The 17,500-nt window shown below is 43.8% G+C and overlaps 1 protein-coding gene across 1 annotated transcript in view; it reads left to right on the top strand.

Moving 5' to 3' along the window:
* The window catches only part of LOC117537125 (proline-rich protein 12-like), a 61,940-nt gene extending 44,750 nt beyond the window's left edge, over positions 1 to 17,190 (top strand). The window contains 8 exon segments of the mRNA XM_034202274.1: positions 381 to 497; positions 1,780 to 1,913; positions 3,297 to 4,018; positions 5,469 to 5,588; positions 7,250 to 7,347; positions 7,499 to 7,630; positions 8,213 to 8,308; positions 16,265 to 17,190. Of these exon segments, the coding sequence (XP_034058165.1) occupies positions 381 to 497; positions 1,780 to 1,913; positions 3,297 to 4,018; positions 5,469 to 5,588; positions 7,250 to 7,347; positions 7,499 to 7,630; positions 8,213 to 8,308; positions 16,265 to 16,399 (1,554 nt within the window). The 3' untranslated portion in view covers positions 16,400 to 17,190.
* Positions 17,191 to 17,500: the final 310 nt, after the last annotated feature.

Here is a 17,500-nt window from a genome sequence, read left to right as displayed (position 1 = left end):
ACATATACAGAATAAATTAGATTACTAATATACCAATCTACTAAACACACACTGTTGCCCATCATGTTGGAATAAACAATTTGTTACCTCTTCTCATGAAATAATTGTGTGTGTAAATAGGAATAAAAAGAGGAATGTGTCTGAAAACATAATGTGCACATTGTTCATCACTATAGAGAGGGAGACCCTGAACAGACTATGAAGCAGTGAGTTCCCTGCTGTCAGGTGAGGGGTTGATTAGGATAAGCCCCCCTCTGGTCATAGGTATTTTGATGTTTTTTTATGAATTTATTGCTAACGGTATTTATCAGAATCAGCATCATTTATGCTGAAATAAATAACTTTACAATGCTATACGCTGTGTTTGTTTGTGTAAACAGATGGCATTGCAAACAGGCCGGGAGCCCCCCCCCATCTGGAGGGTGCAGAAAGCTTTGCTCCAGAAGTTCAGCCCAGAGATCAAAGATGGTCAGAGGCAGTTCTGTGCTACCAGTAATGTGAGTGTCCAGCAGACATGCGTCACCTCACACACCACAGGACACGGTACACACCACAGGACACGGTACACACCACAGGACACGGTACACACCACAGGAACACACCACAGGACACAGTACACACCACAGGACGCGGTACACACCACAGGACACAGTACACACCACAGGACACGGTACACACCACAGGACACGGTACACACCACAGGACACGGTACACACCACAGGACACGGTACACACCACAGGACACGGTACACACCACAGGGCGCGGTACACACCACAGGACGCGGTACACACCACAGGACGCGGTACACACCACAGGACATAGTACACACCACAGGACATAGTACACACCACAGGACATGGTACACACCACAGGACATGGTACACACCACACAAACACAGTACACACCACAGGACGCGGTACACACCACAGGACATGGTACACACCACAGGACACGGTACACACCACAGGACACGGTACACACCACAGGACATGGTACACATCATAGGACATGGTACACACCACAGGACATGGTACACATCACAGGACATGGTACACATCACAGGACGGTACACATCACAGGACACGGTACACATCACAGGACATGGTACACATCACAGGACATGGTACACATCACAGGACACGGTACACATCACAGGACACGGTACACATCACAGGACATGGTACACACCACACAAACACATCTCCGTCTCTGTATTCTGTTTACATATCTTCTCTTTCTTTTGATTCTCTGACACATGTTACCGGTACATGCAGGCGGCTGCAGACTAGTTACTAGTACCGGTTTAATACAGAAATACTGACAGAACCACATCCAAAAATCCATTACTCCATTATTAAAAAAAACAATTAAAATGGCCCCTGTTTGATTTGAAGAGCCATTTGTGCCGAGGTGCTTATTTAACAGTTCTTCTACACTGTGTGAAGTGTGATGAGCCATCTGAAGATCACAGTACTCAGAATGCAGACTGTTCATTTTCTTTACAGTGTGTCTCGTAGAATCCAGTTTGGTTGGTCCTAATCTTCATCCTGTTTAAAGTAATTAGATTGTTTTTCATGTTGCTGATGTGCCACATGTATTGTTAAAATGTACGTTTAGTGTTCTTATTATTTGTATTTCGTTGTTGTAACACATTGTACAACATGCTTTGACATAATATGTTTTTGATATGGTCATGCCAATTAAGCTCCATGTCATTTGAATCAGTTTTTCATATAGAACAGTACTGTTCCCTTACTCTTGATCTCTCCTCCTTCAGTATCTGGGATACTTTGGTGATGCCAAAATGCGCTACCAGCGTCTGTATGTGAAGTTCTTGGAGAACGTCAACAAAAAAGATTATGTGAGAGTGTGTTCTCGGAAGCCCTGGCACAGAGCCGCTCTCACGCTGAGGTGAGGACACTTGAGTTTGTGACTTTCTTTCAGAGGCAAGGACATAGAGATGAGCTGACACAGCTGGAGCTGCAGATACAGATGTGAGGAATGAGACGTGTGTATTGCTGGGGTAGTTGCTCAAAAGAAGTAATGCATTACTAGTTACTTAAAAGAAAAGAATGCCTTTACTAAATTACTCACTGCTGAAAGTAATGTAACTAGTTACATTACATTTGGACTACTCTGTAACATCACCTGAGATGCACTATATATCAGATGACAAATAACAATATAAAGTGAAACCTCATGTATGCCCGGATCAAGGACTACCTCTGTCACTGCTTTGTGTTTCAACAGCCTTAACTTCACTTCACAGAAATTCTTTGTCATACATAACATAAAATAAGTTATCCTTACAACCATCTACTGCAAACATGCATTTGTTCAAAATAACATAAATACATCAAATAAGACTTTGTCCCTCATCACAATGTTAGAGAAAGTAACATTGCCTATAACTGTAATTGAACAGTGCATTTAACAGAACAAAGCCTATGTTTGTATGCTAGATGTATCAATCTTACTGGACATGCTTATCACAGAAGTGATTAAACCTCATGAGGCGGAGTCTCTCAAATCGGTCAAAGTCAGCACAAATTTGAAATAGTGTGCATATCTCCAACCCTCAAAAGACGTCTTAAGCCATTCTGCCATTTTTGCTCATTCATGAACTTGCTCGCTAAAGTTACTTCCCTTCATACACCAACATATCTTAAAGTGGACCTATCATGCTAAATGCACTTTTGTACGTCTTTTATACATGAATATGTGTCCCCGGTGTGTCAGGGAACTCACCAAGTGTCAGAAAACACAACCCTCTCTCTTTTCCTCCATACCCAAATCTCTAAAAACAGATCTGATACAGACTGATACAGATTTGAAATATCTCTGACGTCAGGAACGAGGAGCTCCACGGCCATTGCCGTTCGAAAGCGCTGGAGATGCTGTAGTACATATGCCAGGCCTGTAAGTGGCGCTGTAGTCTCCCACAAAAGCAGTGAAGAAGACTTCCCAGATTCAGCCCCTGCAAAAACAGGGCTGGAAAAGAGCAAATAGAGCGAAATGAGGCATGGCTAAAATGCAGGATCTGTTTGGTATTTTGAAGAAAAAAACTTCACAGACATGTTTTATATAGGTATGGCCCTACAATATATTATTCAAATATAGCATGATAGGTCCACTTTAAAACAGTTCAGACGAGTGTAGCCAAGCTAAAATGGACGTTTGATTCCCGTTATTACTGTAACGTGTTACTTTGCTCCAACACTGGACATGTGTCTAAAATGTACCACTGACAACAGCTCACATTGATTGGCAGCTTCCCTCACTGTGTGTTTACAGGATGATTGACAGGCACCAGTCCCTGCCCAAACAGCTGCCCAGCACTCACAATGTCCCCCCGACTCAAGGAGAGAGGGACGACAAAGAGAGGCAGAGAGAGAGAGAGCTGAAGGAGAGGAGGGAGAAGGAGGAGAGAGAAGAACACGAGAGGGAGAACATGGAGAGGGAAAAAGAGGACAGAGAACAGAAGGAGAGAGAGCGTAAAGAAAAGGAGAGAAGACAATATGAGACGGAGAGAAAAGAAAGGGAGAGAAGGAATAGAGAGCAGAGGGAGAGACAGGAGCGGGAGCAAAAAGAAAAGGAGAACACTGATAAAGAGAGGGAGAAGAGGGAAAGAGAGAGGGTAGAAAAGGAGACGGAACGGAGGGAGAGGGAGAAACGGGAGAGAGAGCTGAAAGAGAAGGAGGGTAGAGAGAGGCAGAGAGAGAAGGAGAGAGAGCAGAGAGAGAGGGAGAGAGAGCAGAGAGAGAAGGAGAGAGAGCAGAGAGAGAGGGAGGACCAAAGGGAGCAGGACAAAGAGAGAAAGGAGAGAGAGGAGCGAGAGAGGAGGGGTGCGGTGGAGCTTGGGAGGCTGGAGGAGAAGAGGAGAGAGAAGAAGATGGAGCGAGGGTCCAGAGACAAAAGCTCAGAGCACCCCCCCAAGAAGAGGAAGAAGAAGTGGCTGAAGGAGGTGCCGTCCTCCTCCTCAGAGTCTGACTCCTCCCCCCCCAGTGATGATGAAGGTCAGCTGGTGTGTGTGTGTGTGTGTGTGTGTCTATAAAGGGATATACGCTCAAAAAATGGCGTACGCCGGTTTCTACGCAATGTTTGCAATTTATAAAATACTAACTTGACGGGAAAACGTGCGGTCCTCCACGCAAACTCTGACCCATACGTAGCCTACGCACTAAGCACAACAACGGGAGAGACGAGAAACTGCGACACCGCGTTGGCAGAAGGAAGAATGGAGAGAAATATGTGGAAATAATACCATAAACAAAATGTTACCTCTCATTTATCATATATGAAGAATTCATTTTCAAACATTGATTAAAGCCAATCTTAAAATGATTAAACAAACGCCTGTTTGAGACTCCTCAGTGCACACAAAAACATAACTTGGATAAATAAATAAGGATATGTTATTTAAAACCACCTCGAATATGTTGTGTTAATGTTATGAAATGTTTTCTCATAAATGATGCGGTTTTGCATTTCTATAGGTTGTAGATACGAGCATGGTTTTATATACTATCATGTTTAATCATGTTTTATGCCGTTTGCCAAGACTTGATAAGTCGCTCATAAAACACAGGAGGTATGGAAGCTAAGAACACCATATGTGGTAAATTGTACAGCTAATATAACACAACACATTGGTTGTATTTCCTTTAACTGGTGGATATAGAGTTGCTGCAGTGGAGACGCTGCGCACAGCTGATCGACAGCTGGGACACAAACCACCAAATACAAAAACATAATTCAGATCCAGTCGTCATGACGCCACTCCGGAGGGATTCCCCGATCATTTCTTAGTCTCTCATCAAGGGGGGGTCTCCTGTCCCCGGTACAAACACACTGCCTGAGGAAGGCTATGTGTATTTATTTTGTCATTAACCTTTTTCGGACCACTTATTTATTTATTTTGGTGACGATCCGACCTCCATGCTGCTACTCTGGTTCAAACGGCATCCACCAAACAATATGATTTATCTCGACCTCCCCAAAATAACCAAAATCTGACACGGTGTGAGATGTATTTTGTAGCTGTTCTGTCGTCATTTCCTGCGATCTTCTTCATAAAGTCAGTCAGAATGAATGAATGAATGGGCGTTTCTTTGACTATTTATAGGAAAATATGGGCGTTACGTGAAGCCCGCAAAAGCTGCAGCGCATTTCGAGTCGATTGTGATTTATAAAGGGAAACCGGCGTAGGAAGTGCTGTACGCACTTTCCTCGCCGGTACGCAATGTTTCGTGAATCGGAAAATGTTGGAACATTTCTGTACCTATTTTTTGGATTTCTACTACGTAAGCAACCTTCCCACGTGAATCCTACGCACTGCGTTATAAATGAGGCCCCAGGTCTGTTCGTGCTTATGTGAGTTATATGTGCGCCTTGTTAGTGTAAGAAATGACCCCAGGTCAGTTTCTGCTGTGCTCAGGCCTTCAGTGCAGCTGCTCTGTGTTTCAGGAGCTGTGCGGGGGGGGGTTAACAGCAGAGCCATGAGGGAGGTCTTCAGGAGCTACGTGGAGATGCTGGTCAGCACGGCTCTGGACCCAGACATGAGTCAGGCCCTGGAGGACACTGATGGTGAGCAGGCAGTAGGACCAGCAGGAACACAAGGAAGGCTTCAGGAGATGTGTGAACACACTGAGAAAAGACATAGACTGTTGTCAGGGTAACGCCATATCACCAAACTGCTTTTCAGGGACCATACCTGTGCTTTCGTAACTCAGGTGATGCATTTATGAGAACGTGCAGCATCACCCCAGTGAGAGGACATCATGAGGTGGAACACGTGGGAGATATGGATGAGGCTTACTCCCCTCACAAAAACTGTAATGTTTTATATTTGTGTGGCATCACTTTTATCCCGCAATAGAAAACATGTTTTCATCTTAATTGAATCATCCCAGGACATTTATGTCTATGTGGAGACAGAGCCGACAGAAGGTCACTGCTGACACAGATTTGACACTGTAGGACACATTTAAGGAAGTCACATTGACAAATAGTAAATACACTTGCTTTTTAAGTCCAATGATCTTTGAATTGTTCGTAGGACAGTCCAATGATCTTTGAATTGTTCGTAGGACAGTCCAATGATCTTTGAATTGTTCGTAGGACAGTCCAATGATCTTTGAATTGTTCGTAGGACAGTCCAATGATCTTTGAATTGTTCGTAGGACAGTCCAATGATCTTTGAATTGTTCGTAGGACAGTCCAATGATCTTTGAATTGTTCGTAGGACAGTCCAATGATCTTTGAATTGTTCGTAGGACAATCCAATGATCTTTGAATTGTTCGTAGGACAGTCCAATGATCTTTGAATTGTTCGTAGGACAGACAGACAATGTTCTGTTTACAGAATAAGCAACATAATACAATTAAAGCAATCCATATGAGAAAAATGATCATGTGAGTATAAATGAAAAAGATAGTTTCAGCAATGTGTCAAACAGACTCCAGGGGCCGCAAGAATTACAATTTTGGCGTCAAGCAGGCACAACCACAACTCATGATCCAGATGCAACCATTGGACGTGGCAATCTGCAAGAGAGACATAAATACTCCTGAGATAGAAATACATTAATGGGAGACATAATGGGGACTTGAGTGCATACAGGTAGAGAGGCAGCGGGGACAGGATGTTGGTTAAAGGCCCCCGACAGTCTAAGCAGCAGCAGCATTGCTAAGGGCTGGTCCAGGGCCAGCTGAGCCAGCTCCAACTATCATCTTTACCAAAAAGGAAAGTCTTAAGCCGAATGTTGAATGTGGGCTTAAGACACAGCTGGTTCCTCAGGAGAGGAGCCTGATAGCAGAAGCCTCTCGCTCCTGTTCTACTTTAGGAACTATTAAAGATAAGAGCTGAACTAGTTGGAGGAAAGGGTGCAAGAACACTCTTTTACAATGCTAATAATGTTGCACACCAGCACTGAGACCCCTACCTACCTTTAAAATCCTCTAACTGTTACCATCATATTCTGTGACAGTAACTACAGCAAGCCTATAATATAATACATTTCCGCATTAAAATAAACTAGATATTTCATATCATTGATAAATGTTTCTGTTTCAGCGAAACTAGAAACAGTTATTTATATTATGAAGTGTGTTTTCTGATGAACACCTTTAGAATCTGACTGTATGACAACTACCTTAGGGTTTGATTGAGAGACCTCTAGTGGACATATTGTGTGTTTAAAATTCAAGATTTCAATATAAATAGTTGTTGCACTTTTACTCCTCAGATGAGTTGTACCTCCCACCCATGAGGAAGATTGACAGCCTGCTGAGCGAACAGAAGAAGAGGTTGTTGAGAAGAGTCAACATGAGTGTTCAGCACCAGGTAAACATCTCCGTTTCCTTCTTCTCTTTCCTCAAATCACAGACTGTCTGTTGATCATGAAAAACAACCTATATCTGGGTGGGTGTCTTTATAATGATACATTACAAACATCTGAATGTGTGAGCGCTGCATTCTGCTCTCCTCTCTCCAGGAGTTGCTACACATATTCCCCAAAATGATGGCAGACCCGCTGGAATCTGGGGCTGTCAAAGTTCACCTCGGTGGGGAGGGTTACAACCGCAAGACCCTCAACAGGGTGAAGAGGAGCATCAACAAGCAACAGGTCAGAAACAAAGCAGCCCCCCCCCCCCACAGGGAAGTGCTTCTCACTGCTGTCTAATGCTGAGCTTTTCACATGTGGAACATCAGGAAGACATGAGCTGAGCACAAACAGACAGTGGGAGTCACTCTGTTTACCATCAATAACAACGACTTATCTGAACTGTGCATGGACATTCATCTTTACGTTTCGGAAAAGATTGCAAGATTTAACAAAATGGTAAAAGGTCCTCTCACTTTGATAGTAGGATAAGCGGTTGAGGATCTGTGAAGGTTGGGGGGGGGGAGTTTATGAACATAAAGGCAGAGGAGAAGAGTTCCCATTGTTCTACATTGTAACGTGGTGAAGACAGAAATCTGAGACAAAAGAGGAAAGTGAGGAAATCTAAGTGAAGTGAATGTAGACCACCACAGAGGAGGAGAACATATCTCATCAAAGAACATCCTCCTACAGTATATAACTTCAGCTGGAACCCATTGTGAAGTATTATTAAGTTGAACTGCTATGTTTCATTGTGCTTTATCAAATGGTGGGGAACTCAGGAGGAAACTCTTTAACCTTGTTTTCTCTCACAACCCTTTTCAGGATCTGAAGCTCTCAATAGAAATGTGTCGGATCTACAGTCTGTATCACTCCCTTCACCACTACAAGTATCACACCTTCCTGCACTGCAAGAAGGAGGTAAGCAGAGCTGCATGCTAAATGTGTTTGAAGCTGCTACAGCCGGCATATTTACCATGACTCGACACAAATACTGTATGAATGTGTTTGAAAGTGTTTGAATGTGTGTGAATATTTTTGACATTGCATTTAGCTGACGCTTTTATCCGAAGAGTTCAACCAACAAGATACAAACTTGAAGAAAAACAGAATCATATAAGTACATCAGGTTTCATAGAGCCAAACATTTCAAGTGCTACTCAACTGGCTTTAGATAAGCCAGTCCTTTATTAGTATATAAGTGCTTTGTTAGCAATTATATCGCTTGAAGTGGAGTCGAAAGAGATGAGTTTTCAGTCTGCGCCGGAAGATGTGTAAGCTTTCTGTTGTCCTGATTTCAATGGAGAGCTCATTCCACCATTTTGGAGCCAGGATAGCAAACCCACATGTTTTTGCTGATGGGAACTTGGGTCCCCCTCGCAGCGAGGGTGCAGCGAGCCGTTTGGTTGATGCAGAGCGGAGTGCACGTGCTGCGGTGTACGGTTTAACCATGTCCTGGATGTAGGAAGGGCCAGATCCATAGCAGCATGGTACGCAAGTACCATTGTCCTGAAGTGGATTCTAGGAGTTACTGGAAGCCAGTGAAGGGAGCGGAGGAGCGGCGTGGTGTGGGAGAATTTAGGAAGGTTGAAGACTAGACGAGCCGCTGCATTCTGGGTGAGCTGCAGAGGTCGGATGGCACATGCAGGTAGACCAGCCAGGAGAGAGTTGCAGTAGTCTAGGCGTGAGATGACGAGAGCCTGGACCAGAACCTGCGTGGCTTTCTGGGTCAGCTGGGGACGTATCCTCCTGATGTTGTAAAGTGTGTATCTGCAGCAGCGGGTTGTAGCAGCGATGTTTGCAGTGAAGGACAGGTTGTTATCTAGGGTCACACCCAGATTCCTTGTAGTCTGAGTCGGGGAAACAACAGAGGGGCCGATGTAGATTGTCAGGTCAAGAGTGGGACACTCTTTTCCCGGAAGGAAGAGCAGCTCAGTCTTGTCAAGGTTGAGCTTGAGGTGATGAGCAGACATCCACTGAGAGATGTCAGCTAGACATGCAGAGATGCGTGCGACGACCTGGGTCTCTGAGCGGGGAAAGGACAGAATTAATTGGGTGTCATCAGCGTAGCAGTGGTATGAAAAACCATGCAGGCTAATGACTGATCCGTGCGAGTTTGTGTACAAGGAGAAGAGGAGGAGAACAAGGACAGAGCCCTGAGGGACCCCTGTAGTTAATTGACAAGGGTCGGACTCTGACCCTCTCCAAGTTACCCTGTAGGTACGGTCTTTGAGGTATGAGGTGAGGAGGGAAAGTGCAGAGCCTGAAACTCCAAGTTCTTGGAGAGTGCGAAGGAGGATCTGATGGTTCACCGTGTCGAATGCAGCAGACAGGTCCAACAGGATGATGACAGAGGAGAGGGAGGCTGCTTTAGCAGTGTGCAGTTCCTCAGTGACAGCAAGGAGAGCAGTTTCTGTGGAGTGACCTGCCTTGAAACCAGACTGGTGCGGATCCAGAAGGTTGTTCTGATGGAGATAACAGGAGAGTTGTTTAAAGACAGCGCGTTCAAGTGATTTAGACAGGAACGGGAGGAGAGAGTAGTTTATAACATCAGACGGGTTGAGAGTGGGTTTCTTTAGGAGAGGGTTTACTCTTGCCTCTTTGAGACTGTTTGGAAAGTGACCAGAAGTTAGAGAAGTGTTGATGAAATGGGTGAGAAACGGTAGAATATCAGGAGCGATAGTTTGAAGGAGGTTTGAAGGGATAGGGTTCAGAGGACAGGTGGTAGGGCGGGCAGAGGTAATGAGGGTAAGAACCTCACTTGGAGAGAGAGGGGAAAAGGAGGTTAGTGTGTTGGTGGAAGGAGGGTCTGGTGACCCAGCGGTGAGTAAAGGTGAGTCAGAAAAAGAAGAGCGAATATCATCAACCTTTTTTTCAAAGTGGTTAACAAAGTCGCTTGACAGAAGGGATGAGGGGGAAGTGGCTCTGGGGGTGTCCAGATGGAAAATAGTTTTTGGGGATTGGAATAGGAAGATTGGATCTTATCTGGAAAGAAAGTGCTTTTTGCCTGAGAGATCGAAGCAGAGAAAGAGGAGAGGAGAGCCTGATAGGTTAGGAGGTCGTCATGGTGTTTGGATTTCCACCGTTTCCGCTCTGCTGCCCGAAGGATGGTTCTATTAGTATCAGTGTTGTGCTAGTTACTGAAAACCAGTAACGAGTTACCATTACTAGTTACTTCATTTCAAAAGTAACTCAGTTACTTTACTAGTTACTTACACCAAAAAGTAATGCGTTACTGTAAAAAGTAACTTTTTAGTTACTTAAAAAAAGGGCTCCCATTAATAGCCTTCATTTCAGTAGCCTACTGTTATTGCATTGGAGAATAATACAATCTGTTGATCAACTTGACATGCATTATATGCAATCTGGATTGCATCGATATTAGCTGGCTTTCCATTTTTGTATATTCTTTCTCCAGGTAGTTGGAAAAAGTTTTCCGTCCCATATGCCGTGTGCCGCCCGGACATGGTATCATGCTAACTAGCTCCCTGAAAGCGGGTGGCTCCACTGTAGCAATAGCCTGCATGTGTTCTACAACATACCGTGCAATGGCTTTATCGACTTTTCCCTGGCCAGCAGTCCCTTGGTTAAAATCCAGCCGCTGTTGCTTAGGTGGAGGTGGAGTGGCGTCGGCTGAGTCTCTGTGGTCTTAGCTACTAGCTTCGTCCCAGCATGTTGTTTTTGCAGATGTTTTAAGAGATTTGAATGACTGGTTTGGGCAGTAGATAGGATCTTTGACCCGCCAAGACACAACTTACATTTAACTAAAACGTTCTTTTCTTTGTGCTCGACAAAAGTGAAATAGTGAGAATATCTCCAGGTGGAGAAACTAGACTTGAGCTCCGCCGCCGCCATGATAGTCTTGTTAGTAAACAACACAAACACGCCCACAGCCTGTCTCCGCATGTGACACAGGAAGTATCAAAGTACATTTACTCAAGTACTGTACTTAAGTACAGTTCTCATCTCTGTTCGCCTGGCTGTTGACTATATAAAAAAACTAACGCAGTAACGGAGTAACGCACCATGTAGTAACGGTAACTGAGTTACTGAATTAAAAAAGTAATGCGTTAGAGCAGTGGTTCCCAAACGGTGTGCCGCGGCACACTGGTGTGCCTGAGGCAAGTCCGGGTGTGCCGTGGGATTTTGTGACAACCATACGTTATTATTGCAATATACAACTACACCAAAATAATTATTTTTTTATTTACTATATCAGTAGGCTACTTTGTAGGTTTATATGTACGTAATCTGCACGACTTGTGCGTCTACATCTCCACGTGCAGTGCTGCATAAACATGGCTGAGTCAGCGATAACTTTCGAGGGGTGGAGGTATGCCCATTATTTTGAGTTCGTCCGAAGAATAGACAGGAACGTGACTGTGAGGTGCAAACTGTGTCCAGGCCAGAAGCTGTTATCCACTGCTGTAAACACCACGTCAAACCTCAACAAACACCTGCAAAGAACACATGCTAAGGTGAAGCTACCGCACGCGCTATTTGTTGTTTGTTTATATCACGTAGTCTGTTCTTCTTCTCTGTCTTCCGGTTGTTGCCTGTTTTGAATGACAAATACACACTACCGCCGCCTGCTGGTAAGAAAAGTTATTGCCACTCACGCATGCGCAGTTCGTACGTGCTCGGCGAGTAAAGTAACGAGTTACTTTATGTAGATAGTAACGAAGTAGTGTAATATATTACTTTTTTTTAGTAACGACCCCATCTCTGGAGTTGGCGTTCTCTACTCTGGTTTACATGAAGAACAACAGGAGGTCACGGCTCTCTGTTGAACAAGACTTGCGAGTGGCCCTCTCCTCAGTGCCACCAAGGATTACAAAATTCTGCGCGCCCCGACAGGCACATGTATCTCACTAATTTGTAAATCGGCAAAATATTTACAATAGCACATGTTTCAATGCTGATTGCTGAAATGTTACATTTATAAATTGTAGTTCAGGACCATGGACAATGCAGCTTCCTTGCATTGACAGTTCTCTGTGCTGAATTTCTGCTGAGTTTCCTTTGCCTCATTTTTAATGTTGTGACCTGTCTGGTTTAAATGAGTGTGTTGCTGCTTTGATGAAGCCTAATTTGATAAAGTTTCAAATTAATTTCTGAAATATTTCGTTAATAAATATTTCATGAGTAATATAGTTGTCTTTGTCACATTTTATTTGGCATTAGTAAATAATTATGCACATTTACAGATATTTTACATGATATGAGTGATAACACGTGTTATAAGGGCTATTTTGCACAATAGGTGTGCCTTGAGATTTTTAATTGTCCTTTGGTGTGCCTTGGGCACAAACAGTTTGGGAACCACTGCGTTAGAGTACTAGTTACTGCCAAAATAATGGCGTTACAGTAACGCGTTACTTTGTAACGCGTTAGTCCCAACACTGATTAGCACGCAGTGCGTCATTTAGCCAGGGAGCAGGAGGGGACTGACGAGCCTGCCGAGATGTGAGAGGACAGAGAGAGTCCAGAGAGGATGAGAGAGTAGAGAGGAGAGTTTCTGCAGCAGAGTTTGGAGGCAGAAGTTGGAACGAGTCAGAGGAAGGGAGGGCTGAGAGCACCGACGAGGCAAAGGTAGAGGGGGAGAGGGAACGAAGGTTACGGCGGACAGGTGCAGGATGAGAAGAGATTAGTTTGTTATGTTTGGAAAGGGGTAGAGAGAATGAAATGAAGAAGTGATCGGATGTGTGGAGCGGGTTTACAGAGAGGTTAGAAGTAGTGCAGTTCCTTGAGAATATGAGATCAAGGACATTGCCAGCTTTATGAGTTGGTGGGGATGGAGACAGTGAGAAAGCAAAGGCGGTTAACAGAGATGTTACTTCGTCTATCTTCCCTGTCTGGAGGTTGAAGTCTCCGAGAAGTACAGCGGGAGGGCCAGTTTTCAGGGATGTGTGAGAGGAGATGATCTAATTCCTCCAATTAGTCCCCCAAGGCGCCTGGTGGACGGTAGAGAACAACAATGGTTAATTGTATAGGATGGGTTACTGTGACGGCATGGAATTGAAAGGTGGAAGGAGTGAAGTTAGGTAGCTTGAAGAGGGAAAAGCTCCATTTGGGAGAGAGCAGGAGAACAGTGCCACCTCCTTTGCCAGTGGGTCTGGGTGTATGGGAGAAGGAATATGCTGTGGATAGTAGGGGTGTAACGGTACACGTACCCGTACCGAAATTATTCGGTACGGGCCCTTCGGTTCGGTACACATGTGTACCGAAGTGTACCGAACGAATATAACGTTACACTTAAAAAATTGAGAACGTGAACAACTTCTTGGAAGTAATCTCAGGTGCTGCGTCGCAGCATTCAGAGTATTTTGCTCCCATTGTGTTCAACGCGTCATAGAGCGAGCAAGTCATTTCATTGGACGAGAGGCATACTATGTCAGAGGGATGCGTTCAAATGTAGTCAGTAATTTGAGGAACTGTCTAAATGGCGAACGCAGATAAAGTTGAGCTCGAAAATCCTCCAGCATCATTGAAGTCTCCGGTTTAGGAATATTTTGGTTTCGCAGTTACGTACAAGGATGACGGACAAAGACAGGTGGACCGAACCAAAGCTGTTTGTCGGCATTGTTCAACTAAAATTGGTTACGCGGCTGGCAATACATCAAACTTGCACACTCTTGAAAAGGCATCACCCGAACGTGAATATCACCGGTACCAAAAGAAAAAAGACTGAAGTGCAAACCCAACTCCCGCTAGCATTTAAGCCTCCACCACTCGCAGAGAGTTCAGACCGAGCCAAAGCTATTACAAACACCAAATATCCTTATGTTGCCATGTTAGCAAAGCGCTACCTGGCTGTATCTGCTACCTCTGTCCCTAGAGAGAGGGTGTTCTCCACAGCAGGAGACATTGTTAGTGCCAGCAGATCTGCCCTTTCGGCAAGCAATGTGGACAAGTTCATCTTTCTTTAGAACAACATGAAAATACAATGACAAGCAAGTCCTAATGTCAAGCTGGCTGCTTAGGTACTAGTACAGTTCAAATACAGATTATTTCAGTTAATTAAAAAGCTGCACCTTAATGTTTATTTTATTATATTTTGTATTTATTTGAGTGAATATTCATAGTTTAATAATCATTAAAACCCCAAAACTAATAGTTTATGTTTTGTGAGTACTAGTACAGTAAAGTTCAAATACAGATTATTTCAGTTCATCGAAATGCTGCACCTTAATGTTTTTTTTATTATATTTTGTATTTATTTGAGTGAATATTCACAGTTTAATAATAATTTGAAAAAAATATGTTATGTTTTGTGATAATTTGTTCTGCTGTACCGAAAACGTACCGAACCGAACCGTTACCTAAAAACCGAGGTACGTACCGAACCGAAATGTTTGTGAACCGTTACACCCCTAGTGGATAGAGCTGCTGGGGTGGATGTGTTGAATGGAGTAATCCAGGTCTCAGTGAGAGCAAGGAAATCCAGAGACTGCAGGGAGGCGTAGCCAGAGATGAAGTCAGCCTTAGGAACAGCTGACTGGCAGTTCCTCAGGCCGCCTGTAACTAGATGTTGGATCTCAGTGGAGCATGTATATATAGAAATGTATTCATTGGGATAAACCCCTTGAGATGCACCATCTCGTTTTCAAGGGGGTCCCGAAATGTGGGATAGAAGAGAGCAGGCCGGTTATTGTGATTAGGAGATACACGGGGCCAGTGATAGTTGCGAGAAGACACATGAACAGGAATGGAGAAAATACACATGATTATAGTATGAGGGGCTAAACAACTAAAGAAAATAAAACACCAGCGATACTTGGCTCAATCAGAGTAGGATTTGTCTCCTCTTTGCCTCCCTCGTGACTCCTGCAGGACTCCTTTGTCTTTGTCAGTCTTCGTCTGACGCTCCAGGAAAGTGCTACCTAAAATGGACACCTGATTGCTGAGTTCTCACAGCTGTGGGGCCACGCCCCTTTAATTAGTTAACTCTCTGCAGCTGGTGGCCCTCAAAAGGAAATCTAGACTGGCTCCCTTCTGAGTTGTTATTGTATCTTTTCAGTGGCCCAATGGTTTTACAATTACATTAAACCCTAAGTTATAAAGTTATGAGTTTAACCCTTAATACAGTTACACCTACTCAATAAAGCTCTTAGTATTCTACAAATGTTTAGATCAAAGTTAACACTAGCAGTCAGTTAGTTCAGTTTTAAGGTTTCAGTCAAATGAGTTGTCCCAAGTTTCTGCCTGACAGATACTGTAGCGGTTTTGAGATTTAAAATCACAATTTCAATCAGAGTACACACACTGAAACAGAGAAGTCTAAAAACAGAATGTTACTCACACAATTCTAGAAGTCACCAGTTGTTATCCTGTCAAAATCGAGTTGCACACTGGCAGGTCAGTGATCAGGATGAGACTTAAATACAGTTTCTGGAGGGGAAGTGACCGCAGATCAGAGCTGATGGGCCTCAATCAATTTAATTTTTGAATGTGTTTGAATGTGTTTGAATGTGTGTGAGTGTGTGTGTGTGTGTGTGTGTGTGTGTGTGTGTGTGTGTGTGTGTGTGTGTGTGTGTGTGTGTGTGTGTGTGTGTGTGTGTGTGTGTGTGTGTGTGTGTGTGACCTGTGTGTGACCTGTGTGTGACCTGTGTGTGACCTGTGTGTGTGACCTGTGTGTGTGTGACCTGTGTGTGTATGACATCAATGTGACCTGTTGTGCTGTGTGTGACCTGTGTGTGTGACCTATGTGTATGTAAATTGCAATGATCCACATCTGTGCTCCCGGGTGTATCTGTGTGTTTTCTTCCTGTATGTTCCTGCCTGTCTACATGACATAAGCTGCTGCTCATAACCAATTGCCCCTTGCAGGATTAATAAAGTTGTTGATTGATTGACCTCCTGTGTGTTGCTGTGCAGACGGACAGCGTGCAGCAGGCTGCTGAGGACCCGGGGCAGGAGGAGGTGGTGCAGCAGTGCATGGCTAACCAGGGCTGGCTGGACCGCCTCTTCTCCTCCTTCGTGGACCTGATGAGCCTCAGTGCAAAGGCCTGAGAGGAAAAGGACCTCGGCCCGGCACCCAACTCACACACGCACCTGCCGTATGCTGGTGGAGCGAGAACAGCCACTGTGGGTTTGTTCCTGGGAGGTTCACTTGTGTGGACAAGTGTTTCTTTTATTATTGAGCCCATTTTAAAGTACCTCTTTATTTATTTAAACATATTGAAATGGATGGTAGGGAACTAAGTGACTATGATGGATTTTTCTCCAAAGTCAAAAAAGGGACCACAAGATCATCTGTCTACCATCGGTCTGTAAGTATGTATTAACAACTATAAGTACATTAAGTACATTTCCAAAATGACCATCCAAAAATGGGATTAGTTGCTGTTATAATTGAAATGGCAGCACTTAGCTTCTCCAGGGTTCAAGGACTATATGATAGTCTCCTGTTTCTCCCTGCCTCAGTGACAAAGCCCTTGATGGAAGAAATGTACTCAAAACTAAGCTGTGTTCTTACTGTTTGTTCTTCTAAAGACATGGAGGGATTTAATGCCTGAAAAGACGCTGAATGAAAAAAATATAAAGCACGACTTTCTTGAAGAAAGTGTGAAGTGAAATGATCCAAAAGCATAATGTAAGTGTTTAATGTTAGTCATTTGATCTGTTTGTTGTTGATGGATATTTCTCATGACTTGCCCTCTCAGAGGATATTCTTGCAGAGCAATTTTGTTGTTTTGATTGTGTAAATATTGTACAGCTACTTCATTCTCTAGTTTCTAGTTGCTCTTACATGAAATCCTGTATTTGACATAATGAAATAAAAAGTGATGAGGAATAAGCTACCTTGTGCCAAAGTCATTTCACTACATTTTGTGCAAAGCATAACCACCATAAGTATGCCAGCTGCTAGGCTACTTCGTGCAAACCTTGCTGAAAAGTGTGCCTGTTGTTCATTTGAGTAAACTTGAATGCACCATGTGAGTAGAAAAATGGCAACCGCAAATCCGTGTTTGGCTGCCTGGACTCAGTACAGTGCACATCACCTCCATACCATAACCAAACTTGCATCTAAAATTGCAAATCTGAGATGTAGGCTCCTGTAAATGTGTTAGAACTAGAACCATATTGTTTTGACCGAGCTTCTTTGTGCTT

Source organism: Gymnodraco acuticeps, unplaced genomic scaffold (genome assembly GCF_902827175.1).
Source record: "Gymnodraco acuticeps unplaced genomic scaffold, fGymAcu1.1, whole genome shotgun sequence".
Classification (NCBI taxonomy): Eukaryota; Metazoa; Chordata; class Actinopteri; order Perciformes; family Bathydraconidae; genus Gymnodraco; species Gymnodraco acuticeps.
Note: the sequence above shows the minus strand (reverse complement) of the source record. Positions and strands in the feature narration are given on the sequence as shown.